Source organism: Meleagris gallopavo, chromosome 5 (genome assembly GCF_905368555.1).
Source record: "Meleagris gallopavo chromosome 5, MGAL_WU_HG_1.1, whole genome shotgun sequence".
Classification (NCBI taxonomy): Eukaryota; Metazoa; Chordata; class Aves; order Galliformes; family Phasianidae; genus Meleagris; species Meleagris gallopavo.
Window position 1 is genome coordinate 17345346 of NC_139408.1, and position 14391 is coordinate 17359736.

General features: G+C 41.8%; 1 protein-coding gene across 6 annotated transcripts in view; it reads left to right on the top strand.

Annotated features, from left to right (window-relative positions):
• The first annotated feature begins 7056 nt into the window (after positions 1 to 7056).
• The window catches only part of PPFIA1 (PPFI scaffold protein A1), a 55311-nt gene continuing 47976 nt past the window's right edge, over positions 7057 to 14391 (top strand). For 5 of the 6 annotated variants that reach the window (XM_010711211.4, XM_010711212.4, XM_019615484.3 and 2 more), the window contains exons 1-2: positions 7058 to 8225; positions 9324 to 9587. In XM_010711211.4, coding sequence (XP_010709513.1) covers positions 9324 to 9587 — 264 coding nt within the window. In that variant the 5' untranslated portion in view covers positions 7058 to 8225. Of the gene's footprint in view, positions 8226 to 9323; positions 9588 to 14391 lie in introns of all 6 variants that reach the window. The other variant, XM_010711213.4, reaches the window with a different exon arrangement.

Consider the following 14391-nt stretch of genomic DNA (forward strand, 5'->3'; position numbering starts at 1 on the left):
TTATTTCCACAGACATTCGTGTTCATTTTACTTGCTTTCCTACAAACGAGCTGTGCCATTTCTCACACGTATTTGGCACCCCAGCCCCAAATTTGTCTCTGGCTGCTTCAGGGACCTAACTGTGTCTCCCACGGCCAGAGTGCCCACGGCCAAAGCTGCTCTAGGCTCCCGCTGCAGCCAGTGAGAAAACAAGCATCCCAAGAGGGTGATTCATGGACCACACCAAACGTCTGAATCGCTCCCACGGAGCGGCTCTCTCACTCCACTGATTACAGAGGCAGGCAAGGGTAAATGGGTTCAGAATGTAGGTGATCAGCCAGGTGGAATGTATCCAGACCTGCTCCAGTGAGTCAGGAGGTGCAGTATCACAGCTGTTTCTGAATCCTCGACTCCAGACCTTTCTGCTTCAGCTATGCCACATGAATTTCCCGATTGATTTTTTTTTTTTCTTTTTTTAGTGCAACTAAATAATGTTCAGCCCTATTGCCCTGAACTTACAACTGAAAGGGATTGGAGGTAGAAGTTGTCATTTGTTAAATTCAGTCTATTTAAAGATGCGCTGAAATCAGTATGTTCACTTACTGTAAACTACCCATGCATTAGATATTAGGGATATATTTCACTCAAGATTGAACTAATTGATACTTTTCTTTAGAAAATCTTTGTAGCTCAGGGGGATTTCTGTCACTGTAGATCAATACAAAAAAGACAACAGCTGCAACAATTCTGTGCTGTAAACTGCACAACTGGAGCTGAAAGTAATTTGCAAACCTTTTCGAGTTCAGTGGGTTTGTACTTCAGTGGGCATATGCATTTTTGGTTGTAGGAACAGCAGCTGAATTTAGAAAATATTTATAGTACTGACATACCCAATAAAATAAATACTGTATGATTCCCATTAAAATGCATACTTTATGCTCATCTGCTCTCTTAAAAGTTTTCTGCACATCTTCAGAGCTGTCTGTTTTGTGGAGGCTGTTCTTCCTATCAGATGAAGCAATCCAACTGAAAACCCTCTGAGACCCTCGTTAATTCTGATCTGATTTACACTTGCATAAATCAAACACAAATCCATCTCAATCTGTACGGTACAAATAATATGTTGATGTAGAGAACTATGGCAAGCCACTGTTTCTAGCAGTCACATCTTCTGTTGCCAAAGGGTTGACACAATTTCTAGTGCACTTACCCCTACACTCTGGCACAGTAATTAATTGCTCTGTCCTCTTCTCTATAGACCACCATATGGTTTAATCCCCTCTTGTTGCTTCTCCCTCCAGGCAAAGAGGCTCTTCTGCTCAGCAACCTCTGGATGCATTTGTTATGGCAGAAGAATGGCCATGCATCTACTGACGGAAGAGTAATTGATGCTGTTGGCAAAAATCCTTTCCTTTCAGTAAGAAATGAGAGAGACATGTTCAAAACACATTTTCCCAGTAAGGCAGCTGGGAAAGATGAGGAGTAAGCACAGTGCCACAAGCTCAGCTCAGAAGGGAGAAGCCTGTGGGTCCTGATCTCCCCTAGGTGATGCGATGTGGTGCAGGCAGGCCAGCAGCAGCAGGTGGCTTCTCTCAGCCAGCTGGAGAGGGCAGGAAGGGGCTGCTGCTGCTCAAATGGGATAAACACTGGGGCCACGTCTATCATGTGACAGGAAAGCTGGGCTATTTCTTTTTCTTTTTTTCCTTTTTTTTTTTTTTTTCCTCTGCTCTCTGTTTTTACCATCTTTTGTTGAACATCATTGTGCAGTTATGAGGTGTGGGGAGTGACTGGGTATCAAATCCCAGTCTCCAAAGCAATGACTTTGCTGCCTGCTTCTTTAGTGCATGGCTCTTACTGATCATGTCTCCAAGTGTAGTGCCTCACCAAACGCCATGGGCGAGCAGCCAGTCCTCTCACTGAACAAATAAAAAAGTCATCATGCTCATTCAGTGAAAATATCCGAGCTGCTCACACTTGATGCAATACAGTGTGTCTTGGGGGTGCGTGCTCAGGCAGAAGGAAGAAGGAAACCATTTTTCTGGTACTGCAAATAAAGAGAAATGCCAAGAAGAATTTTGATGTTTGACAGGGAATACCTAGGAATTTTGCTGACTCTGTCCTGGGTATTTCATGTGTACTATGTGCAAGACAGAGTGTTACACAAAGATTTGATGATTCAGTTGCACTTCAAAGCACTGATCCTACCTATGCTTGTCTGCCCTGGCCAATGCTGAACTTCACACAGGGAGCTACACAATGTGGTTTTAAAATCCTGATCTTTTTGGGGTGCCCTAGCAATTTCTGCCGTATGTAAGGTTTAGTCTTTGAGTATAGCACTCAGAAAGCAGAGTGCCTGACAAAGACATTTGCAGTAGGGTGTGTGGGAGGCACATTCTTGAATGGGATCGTCTGAATTCAGGTTTTCTTCTGGACTAAACTTTTGGGCATGAATAAATGCCTGGCTCTTTATATATGAGGAGACAGTGCCTCTCTTTTATATGAGACATTTAATATGCCATGTGAACTCTGTTTCTACGTGAGGCTCTGGAGACTGAAACCCAATTATCAAGAAAGTGCATTAGCATTTCCATCTCTCCTCTAAAAGTTGTTTATAGAGTAATACAAGATTTGGAGATGACAGGGACTGTGGTAGCAACTCCTTTAGGCTGAGGAGAGTCTACAGGTGACATCTTTTGCTTCCTAGAAGGGAAGTCTGGCCACAGGTGAGATGAGCTGGGAAAGCTGAATGAGAGTGCCTGCGCCTTGTCAACCGACTAGTTGAAGTGAGGATTAATTCATTCATTTCCTACATATTTACTCTCCAGTTCAGAAATGTATGTTATGTTCTTTCTTCTGCCTTCATAATGGAGCATGATTATAGTTGGTAGAATGGTTCAGTTTTGTTATTAACCACTCAAAGCCAAAACAACATTTAGTTTCAAAAGCAAAAATATCTACATTCTAGATCATCCCAAACTGAGAGAAAATGTAATGATATCTTTCAGGATCTCTGTGGATACAGAGGCTCACTTATGAATTTATTCCACATAACCACGGTCTAAGAGCAATTAGTCTGACTGGATGCAGTGCGGTGTCCAGTTTTATGTGGTTTATCAGTTCTGTGCCTATGGTGTTTAACCTTTTACCCTTACATTCACAAGCCTTCCATTTGACTTATATATTAAATGAAAATCAAACCAGGCTGTATTCCTTCTAGGGAAATTTATTAGTTTTCCTTTTTCTTTATGTATGACAAATTGAAGTAAAATAGTGTTTGTTCATACAGCTGTAAATTCTACTTTTTTTTCCCAGCAAGTTTTGCTTTTGCTTGAAAACATTATTCTGAAGAGGCTGGTTGGCAGCTCCTTAGATGGAAGTGCTCTGTCCACAGAACTGGTAGAGCAGAAGTAATCAAGATAACAGGTAAGGATTTCACCCTTGCTAACATGTACTGTCCCACCTGCATTCTCACCTGGAAGGACTTCCTCGACTTGCAACACTGATGAGGCAGAGTAAGGACAAACACCTTCAGTGCCTTCGAACTCTGACTCCCAAGGGATGAGGGCAAAACAATGAGCACTGTTCTATCAGCAAAGGTATCCCGTGACCGTTGCCCTTGACACAGCTGAAGAACATATTCACAGGGTACAAAAATTCAGATCTCAGCTTAGCGTAAGAGGCAAGACACAACTTTTGAGTCTGTGAAGCAGAAAAGATCTCAACACTAAGCACCAATTGCCTGTGCTGTTTCTCATATTTGGATCTCTACTTCCATGTTGCAACAGTTAATTGCTTGCCAATTGGTGGCAATGAGATAATTCCATTAAATACTTGAAAGTCTTTTGAAATTTGCAGTTGCACTTTTTTGATTACTTTTCCAAAAGTTATTATGGTCCCTATCCTACAAATTGTTCCTCTCTGAATAGCTATATTTCTGGATTCATTGAAACAACTGCAGCGAAAAAGCTTTGGCGGGAGTTCTACGCTCTTTGTTGTCAGTGGAAAAAGAAATCGCTCTACTAGTCATAAAGAAACCTAAGAAATATTTGATCACAATCAGTTGATGGCAGCTTAATTTAGCATCCTATAATTGTTATGCCTGAACATTTTGTTGAAAAATTCCACTGTCTGTCATGTGATGGTATTTTAGGCACAACAGTTCAGCTACAGAGGTCCATACCTAGTAATGTTTGGAGAAAGACAGAAAAATTAGAATTTTTTTCATGTATCTTTTCTACTTCGTGTGTGAAATATGTTTTTCCTCCTTTCAGAATTAATCTGAAATACTCTTCTTTGCTTCAAGATATTTTTCATGCAGGTGTAAGCATGAAATCTAGAAACTGCATAAATCGGACCTAGAATAGATCAGTGGATGAAATGAAATGGCTGTTCTGCTACTACAGGTGAAAATACTACTTTCCCTACAGAGAATTACTTGAAGAAGTTGGTGTCCAGATTTTGATACATAAGTGGTAAATACTAATATGGAAGGCTTTCTGATAAAAAAATAAGCAGAGTACCACTGATATTAAACTTGTAGTACAAGTGACAACAAAATCATAATAAAAAAACCACAACCCTTCACTCCTTCCAAAAGTTTGCTTTAGTTTTAAAATGCTTTTCAGTTTTCAATATCTCACTTTATTAGACCAATATCAATTAGACTTATTTACATTTTTTATTTCCTTTGTGAATATTGCATTATAGAGGAAGGAAAGAATTACCTGAAATCCTAGTCTGAGAGGTAAGGAAATCCCATCTTTCCTCTCCCCCCTGTACATTTTCATTCTATGTGTTTGTGACTGTGCCTAGAAAACTGGGTCAGATTTTCACTTGAATCTGAAGACTTTATGTATCTTTGCTAGAGCTTTGCTTAACTTTTCAAAAAGCAGGACAAGCTGGCAGGATATTTTTTGTTTTCTTTATAGAATGAAAGTCACCACCTGTGGTGTACAAGTACATAATATAATCATGGATGAACTGCATGCAACTTATGGGAGAGCTTTGTTAACGCTGGCAAAATGCAGTTTGTGGCAAAGGAATAGAAGGAATAGAAGCATTCCTCTGTAGAAGTGTGCTTAGAAATAATTAAGTTCAAGGTAATATTCAGAACCTACTTTGCAGCATTAAGTAACTACCTTTGTTTTCCTCCAGAAACGTGTTGCTGTGCTTCATAACCATAGCCCAGACTTCATGGTTAGTTTTTACATTAATGTGAATTATATGACAGGACCCCTCAATGTGGGTTGAAACCCTCAGTAACAGGTAAAAGGAGAAGGCCAAATGAAGAATGCCCCTTTTTTCCTCCCCTCCTGTGATCATTTTAAGCATGTTATGTTAAAATCTAAGCTTACAAGCTTTTAGATATTTCAGTATGAATATATCTATGCTTATAAGTAATAGTATTAAGTCATACTGAGACTGTTGGACAACACAGGTTAATTCATAGCATTGGGCAATTTCCTCTGAAAGAGCACAATTGATTTTATCCTTTATTCCCTAACATTTCTATACTGAAAAGATAGATCTCAGGATTTTTTTTTTTTTTTTTTAATTATGCTTAAATTGTGCCCTAACTCAGTGTTAACTGTGCTAACCAGCATTTGGCAGAACTCGTGATTTGAATGTGCTTCATAATATTCAGCTTCTTCCTTAAAGTTCCAGCTCCCAGAGTCATGTGATAACAACACAACTCTCAAGGGAAAAAAAAAAAATCAAACCTCACGGCTGTAGAGGGAGGAAAGCTTAAAAACGTGACCCGAATTCACCCTAAAGACTCTAATACCAAAGGAAAGAAAAAGAGCACAGTGTAGTAAATTGGTAATTGTAAAGATTTCTGTACTCAGGGGAAGGAAGATTGACTAATTAATGGTCCTTTCTATTCAGTGCTAGATGTCAATATGTCCCATTCACAAATGAGGTGTCATATAATCTAGGCACAAAACCACACAAGCTTCAGCACAGGGACTGCTACTTCTTGGCATGTCATGCCTCTGTCTGTGTAACCGGCCCTTGATGCTTTTCAGAGCTTTGCACTATAAAAGCAAGAACAGGAACCAAAATGCAAATGCTTTATTCATAGTAGGAACACAACTCTCTCACAGACCTCGAGAAGAACGGAGAAAAGATTTCTCAAAGCTTTGCCTACACTTTCCATCTTTATTCAGGTGTATGGAAAAAAAAGCTCTAGCAGCACAATCATCCAGGAACAGAGTGAAAACTATGTGGAAAACACATTTATGCTGTTTTGGAAACAGGTCACATGGGGGGGGTGAAAAAAAAGAGACATTATTATGTCAGTGCACCCACAGCCTGCTTCCTGTGGGGAATGGGCCGTGGCAGAGAGGCCACCTCTGCCTGGTGGGACCTGGGTCGGGCTGTGCGTACAGCGCAGCAATCGCTGCTGAAAGGAAGCTCGGGACAGTTTCCATCACCATTAAACCTCCTGTCCTGCGCAGGCAAGAGGAGCAGGGAGCAGCTGGCTCTTCCGTCCGCTTTACTTATGTCAGAGCTGTCGAGTTACACTGTTTTACAGGAGAAAATCACTGCCTCACAGCGCTACGAGGTCAGGACCTAAACACGCCGCTCAACCTCACATATATTTAAGGCTCGCTGAAAACGTGCAGGTCGCAGATAGCAGGCCGAGGCCAGGGAGCAGGCCAAGGCGCCGACTCTGGGGCCACGCCAGCAGCCTGCTGCAAATAGCGGGCAGACCCGCCCGGCAGGGCCGTGCCGCGACACGCCGGGCCCCTGAGGGAACGCCGCTCCGGCCGTCGCTGCGCGCGGTGACGGGGCCACTCGGGGCGCTGGTAGCGACTCCGGTCCTGCCCCGTTGCTCCGCGAGCACGCCTCTCACCCCAGGCCGCTGCCGCCAAGATGGGGCAGCCCTCCTTTCGGGCGGGTAGCCGTGAGCGGCGGGAGCGTCGCTTGTAGGGGCAGGGAAGGGCGCGCGGGGAAGCGGGACTCGAACTCAGGGACACGGGTGAGAAGGGCTGGCAACCGAGCAGGAGCCGACCCGCCGCAGCGAGGCCAGAGCCGGGGGCGGAGAGGAGGGCGTGCCGCGCGCCGTCCTGTTGCGGTGCATTGTGGGCCCCGCACTGATTTATGCAGAGCCGCAGAGGGCGCCGGGAGACGCGGGTGGCGGCGGCGCGGAGGCGGCGGCGGCGGCGGTGCTCGGGGCTGGCGCGGCGCGGAGCTGCGGGCCGGCCGGCGGCGATCCGGGCTCTCCGAGAGCGCGGGGCCTTCACCGCTCATCCGGGAGGAGGAGGCACCCTGCCCGGCCTCGGCCGGCCGCTTATCGGCCGCCACGGACGTGGAGGCGGCGGTAGCGGGCGGAGCCGGGCCCGGCTCGGAGGGACCGCTCGGTAGGGCCCGGAGAGGGAGGCTCGTTCGGATCTCGCGCCGCCGGAGCCTCCGCAGGCGGGCTCGCGGTTGAGGGCCTTCAGCGGGGAGAGAGGCGCGGGGCAGAAGGCTCCGTCTGTTCGCCCGGCATCTTTGTTCGACGGGCCGCTGCTGGGGAGAGGAGCGGGGAGGCCCGCACGGTCGCGTTCCCCCGTTCCTCCTCGGGGCCTGAGCCGGCCGGGAGCTGCCTCCGCGTCGGGTGGAAGGCTGAAGGCTGAAGAAGGCTTTGCAGTGACGAGTCTCCCTTCCCTGCGCCTTCCGACCCGATATCGGCTCCTCGCTGCTGGGATTATAAATGTTTGGACGGAGACCCAGGAAACTGAAAGGAGAGCCTCCTGTTGGAATTCGCAGAAGAGAAAAGGAAGGAGGCTTTTCCAAATCCCTTGCGATAAAACTCGAGCCCTTTTCCCATGCTGTCCGTATTCTGTTTAATAATGCGATTGTGACCTGAGTGGGATTTCCGAGCCATGTACTGTTGAAGCTTTTGCACCAGAGCGTCAGACTACGTTTTTCTCTCTGCACATGATTCCCCCATCCCAGCTGTTGCAGGACCTATGGGCCAACAATAGACGGGAGGTTAACTCTCACATTCTTCTCTGCTGGGGACTTGGCTAGTTAGCTGGAGTTGCTGCTGCTTTTTATTGGAGCTGCTCTTTATTGGGCAGTTTTATTTGTTTTCACGTACATGGGGTGTTTCAGTTAAACAGATGTTGGACTGTAGCTGAATGGATGCTTTGCAATCCACAAGATTTTGGAGGATAACAAAAAACTACTAAAAACAGAAGAACCGGTACTGCTGGAAACCTGGAGCCCATTTTCCAAGCCTTTTTATTTTATTGAGCAAGGTAAATAATGTAGTGGTGTTGAAAGTATAGGGCTTGCCGTAATCATACACGAAGATGTTGCAGAGCACTTAAGGGTGTTCAGAACCTTTCAGCAGATTCAGAGGTATAACCTCGTTAAAAGGCTCTGAATAAGTTTAGTTTTTCTTTAAAGTGAGTGTGGAGGTTAATGCTGAGAACAACTGATAACTGAGCGAACCATTTTGTAAGCATTACAGATCTCTGATGTTGAAAGAGACTGTCTAAAGAACTTCAGAAGTCTTAAGTGGTTCAGTGAAAGAGTGCAATTAATCATTTGTAAATATTTGTATGTTTTTTCCACTTTTTTAAATGCTTGCTATCATAGCCGTTTGTGATCTGTTAGGGTCTCCTAAAAGTCCTTTCAGTCTGACTGTAGTAAAGTACTTACATTTGCCTAATTAATTGTATTTGTACTTTGGCTTGAATTATTTTCAATTAACTTTACCTTCATGTTGTTATTCACGATGACAGCTGCTACTACTTTGTAATCCATTTTTTCTTTTTATCTTTATGTTTTATCTCCTGAATTTGGACTGTGTGAATTTACCTCTAATTTAAATGCATCACGTTTAGCAGCGGGTTTCTGCAAGACAGCAGCATAAGCTCAGAGTACTGCTTTAGATACTATCTTTATATGTTTGAAGACTTGGAAGAAGCGTATAATGATTCTCAAATTATGCAGTGTAATCAGTAACTGGTTTAAGTATATAACTTTTGGTGGCTTGTTGCATGCCTTATCTTTGTTTTTTAAAGATCTCAGCAGCAGTTTGCTCTTAACAAAAATATAAGTCCATTAAAATGAGATCATAGCTTAAAAAGCAGCTGTAAAAATCTGGTTTTGCAAGATGTCACAGTATTCTCATTATGAAGTGATGCCTTGATTAAATTGATTGTCTACCTTTTCACCCACAATCTTAATGAAATAGTGGCAAACACTAAGGTGTTGGCAACTGTTGCTGATGCTATCATTGAGAGACCTAAGCTGATATTATGGATACTATCCAAAGTCCCTTTGCTTATCCTGTTTAGATTTGTTTGACTTAAATGTACGGTCTTTGTTTTGTCTTGTTTTGTTTCAAGATGATGTGTGAGGTGATGCCAACCATCAGTGAGGCAGAGATTCCCTCTGGGGGAAATGGAGGCCATGGTTCAGGTTCCCCATTACAGTCAGATGCTGATTCCCATTTTGAGCAGTTAATGGTATCCATGTTGGAAGAAAGGGATCGCCTTCTGGAAACACTAAGAGAAACCCAGGAGACGCTAGCGTTGACCCAGGGCAAGCTGCATGAAGTTGGTCACGAAAGAGATTCCTTGCAGAGACAGCTCAATACTGCGCTTCCACAGGTATGGATGTTTTGAAAGGAAGCTGTTTTCTGATAACTTACCTTTGTCGTTTTTATTGTTGTCTTGTATATTCAATTTACTGAACAGCTTATGGTAGGGAAAGATCAATCCAAGCTAGTACTTTCCTGAAGTATTCGTTGGTGCTTGTTCACCTTAGAAAGATAGAAAAGCAAGACAAGTAGAGAACATCAGCCCCTTTCCTCCAGTGTGCTTTCTCTGTTTCTGGTATTTCTTTGGCTCAGGAGTATGAGGTTGTTTTTGCATTGTTTTGCTTAATAGAACCTGGTGCACTTTTTTCTGTCACCGCTGTATTAATGTTTCTTACTGCCTAATTCATTTGTGTGCTTAAGAAATACGTATAGACCATTTGGGGGAACGAAGCAGGCTGTTCTGGTACTGTTACAGGCTTGAGTTAAAATTGACTTCTGGAAGATGCAGTCTGCCCATATATAGCCTGTAGTACTTAACATATTGTATAGGGCAGTAGTGTGCAGTTAAGAGAGTTCATAGATGTCTACAGATCTTCTCTGTTCTTATTTCTTAAGAGTGGAATGGAATAAAAATCAAAACCAACTGAACTTTGAACATTCTGGAAAGCTTTTGATTGTAGGGAAAGCAGAGACCACTTTCAGTTGTCAGTTAACTATTGACAGCCTTTCACTTCCTAGCCTACTTGGTTGTTGTTCTGAGTTTGTCACGATGATGTTGGGCTTGCGTGTCTTATTACAAGAAAACATGTAAATTACAAGTATTGATATGTTCCTCAATATTGTAGTTACTGTTCATACTGTTTAAAGCAGTGGTTTTAAACTCTCCTATTTCCACTGTATGACCCTTGACATGTTAAATAATACTGGAAATTACTCGAGCAAAGAAACTAAAAAGTAATAAATGTGAATGTAGTTGGATTACAATGTTACGATGGAAATCAGAAAGGAGAATTTTCCAACCTTTGCTGCTCCCTGTATTAAATCATGTGCTGCAGGCAAAAATCCTTCTTTGTTTTTCTGTTGCTTTTTATTGTAATAATTGTGGCTTCTCTTTAGCTGTTCTTCCAGGCCTGCTGCATTAATGGGTGCCATTAACCAATTGTATGATCTGTAAACTGTTACACTTGAATTTGTGGCTGAGCGGAATCACCAAAGCTCTCTAAGCTGTGTTACGCCTTACCTTTTTCATTCTCAGTTTTCCTTCTTAAATCTTGTAAGCTACCAGCGTGTAATGATTTTTTCTAAACTTTTATGAAAGATTCAGGCAGCTTAACAATTCCCAGTTTCACGTATGTCACACTTGTATGTTTTCACATGAGATGGGTGGGGAAGCAAGTCTCGTGGCTCAGTCGCAACATTATATAAATACAATGCAAGAATGGATTTTTGTAGATTGCTGTTGGAAAATAATGTTGTCATGGTGTGAAACTATACTACTTCTGTCTTGAGTCATGCTTAAGCTCAGATGATAGTGGAAAGTGAGAATTGACGGTGCTTTTGAAAGTTACATTCACAAAATAATTCATTCTTGCTGCAGATCAGAAGAGTCTTCTTTGTTTGACAAACCCTTGTTGTTAGTATGGCAATTAATTAGTTACTTCAGATTAGTAAATTTCTGACAATTCTAATTTAAATTCTGTTAAGTGTCCAGTAGAAAAAACTTTCTGCTGGCTACGGTATTTGGAACTAGTCAAACTTTTTTGTTAATTATTTCAAGCTGAACATTCTTTTGAACTGCTGTCTCAAACGACCCATTGTTCAACTGTGGATTTCAAGTAGGGGTAGAAGCAGGATAACTTTACTGACAACTGCATTACATTTTTTTTTTTCAGGGGGGGAAAAAAAAGGCTGCTTGGCAGTGCTATTTTTTTCTTTTAAGTATTTTTAATCAGAGTAGATGTTTTCAGTTTAGTAGAAAGATGTGAAGATCAGTTTGAGTGGTTGTGCAAACACCAGTATAATGGTGTGAATCACCGAGTCAATATCTAACAAGTGTATTATTTCTCCCCTGGCCTAGTGTGTACGTGCAGCTGGTCTTTGTAGTTGATTCTGGGGCGCTTTATCCTCAGGAGTATTGAATTGACTTGTTTGTAGGTGCACTTTCTGTCTGTGTTTTTAGTTGAATCAACCAGTTAGATCATTCTGATGGTTGATGGAAACTTCTTGTGTATAAGGGGCGAGATGGCAGATTGCTTCTACACCAAAAATTCTCTGGTTTTGGTATGAAGACACTCTGTCTCTATTGACGTTGCTGCTCTGAATTCCCTGCGTTCATTGAGTTTCTGTAGTATAGTAAAGGAGCCTGTATCTCTGTATATGTAGCTACAAAATGGCATATCAGTTCTTGTGTACTTGCACATCTTTGTAAGTTATAAAAATAACTACAGTTTATTCTGCTGCAGTGATTTTCCCTTCTCTAAAACACTGGAGAAAGAGACTCTTCTAATGTGCTTGTTGTATGATGGGCAACTAGTAATGTAAAGGCATCTGTTGCAGTTCTCATAAAATTAGAACAGCTATTTAGAGCAGGAAGACTTTTGCTGTGGGTCTCTAGTTCACAAAGAGAAGAGCATTATGTTATAGGTGTGCTTTGTTACATTAACTTATAAAATTGACAAGCTTTTCTTGTATGAACCGTTTAAAGCAAAATTTGTCAACATTGCCTTGATAAAGTAACTGGTTTCTGTTTAATTTAGCAGTGTTTTTTGTTTCCTGGGTATTATCTCTTACCTTGGTTAAAATCTACTCTGACCTTGGAATATGAATTGGATGCAATCAAATTGCCAGGCAAGAATTCAAAACCACTTTTGTTCTTCCTTGTATTCTTCACAAAAATAATGAAAATGCACTTTTTACTTTGAGAAGTTAACTAACTTGTCTTTTCAGTGTACACGCATTCAGTTGTGATATAATTATGGCCAGATGAATAGCTGACTCTGTTATTTCCATGCCCTTTATGTACTTCCAGTGTGTTTTCTACATATTTTAAGATAAGCATGCTTAGAACTTGTAAATTAATCTGAGAAATGCATAGGACTGTGGCGCATTTCAGACTAATGTTTCGAACGTAAGGTTGATGAGTTCCAGGTGTCTGCCAGTTGTGGTATTGAAATGTGACAGACTGGGCTTGAGTTTGTTGGTAGAATTCCATGCGGGTGTTTCTGTGAATGCCAGCATTGGGCTTGTTTCGGATAGAGAAGACTGCCATTTAATTTATGGACTCGTACCCAGCACAGGTAAATGTACAGCAGATGAATTCACAGCAGTTGTTATCAGGATAATTATATGCATTACAGAACTTTGAGTGCTAATGAACAAATGCTGTGCTTTTGTGATAAAGCAGTACTCTTACTAAGATCCACCTTCATCTTACAGTGGTTACCTTCTAGTCTGAATTGTATCGTACCGTGAGCTGTGCAAAGCAGCTTGTAAATCAAGTGTAGTTCTTCTTGTGTTTGTCATGTGGTTCTGTTCTGCGTTCAGAAACTCTGTATGTTAGGGGGCATAGATTAGGGACAGATGAGAATTTTCTGTTGGAGGCTCTGTGCATGTGCGTGTGTATAAAAGTAAGAATGCTTACTGTAATATGGAATTAAATATAGAAAAAAGCTGCCTGTAATTTTGGTTTGGCTTCAGCTTTACTAGGATGCCTGCCTTATCTTAATTTAAAGCAAATCCCCACTAGGTCATCTTTAGTTGCATTCTATTTAATAGTAAATATTTTTATCACTGCTACATGCTCCTATTAAAAAAAAAAAAGTATATCTGTTTATACTTATACTCAATTAAGTTCAGATCTGTCTCTATATAATGATTTTTCTTAGTCTGAGAAGTAGCTTGTCTCGCATGCAAGAAATATCTAAACTTTTAGTCTGAAGTCTGCCCTGGTGTTGTTCAGTAATGGTGAATTTATGGATTTAGTTGCCATTTTATTAATGGTGTTATTTGGATTTCCTCCAGGCAAGTTTTAAGTAATACAGGATGTCATAGACGGAGAACTGAGGTCTTGAATTGTGCGTAGATATGAAGAACATGGCTGCAGAAAGTACATTAATTGAAGGGTTTGCCAAACTTTGCAGTAGCTGAAATTTCCTGAGTGTTTTAAGTGCAGCTTCATTTACGGTATTCACAGCTACTCAGCCTTGAGGTGACGTAGCCTGTTCTTTCTTCAGCAAGATGCAATTCTGGCTTCTTAGTAAAAGCCATTAGTCTCAGCAGTCTACCCAGGATTGATAGAGATCTAAAAGGTTTCAGTTGTGCAGCTGTGTGTCACACAGGCATAGCCTCCATTTCTTACCCAGCATTGTGACAGCAAAGATGAACGTGAGTCTTTGAGTTGCTTTTTCAGACGAGTATAATTTTATTCCTGTTTATGTTCAGCTGCTGAGTTTTGCTTGGCAGTTACTGTTAGTAAACTACTGGGTTGTCTTTATCCATGTAGCTTAAGTCAGATGGAGGTACGAGTTAATGTTTAGAATTCTTCACTGACTAGAACAATAAATCTCAGCTTCCCTAATGTTTTTTCATTACAAGGCACAGAAAGAGACAGCTTGTGTCCAAAAGGCATGTGTTCAGGACCAGACCCCTAGCGTTTGTTCTGGTTTCTCAGTTTTTCATTTAAATGTACTTGTGCAAGTTCACTGTAACTTTACTGCTCTTACAATGTTCTATCAATCCCTTTAATAAAGTTAGTAGTCTAAAGCTACTGTTTTTCTTTTCTTTGGTTGATCAGCAGAAGGATGTACTGGTGACTAAGTAAAAATGCTTTTTGTTTGTTTTTATTGGTGATTTATGGATGTAGCTCTGAAAGATGA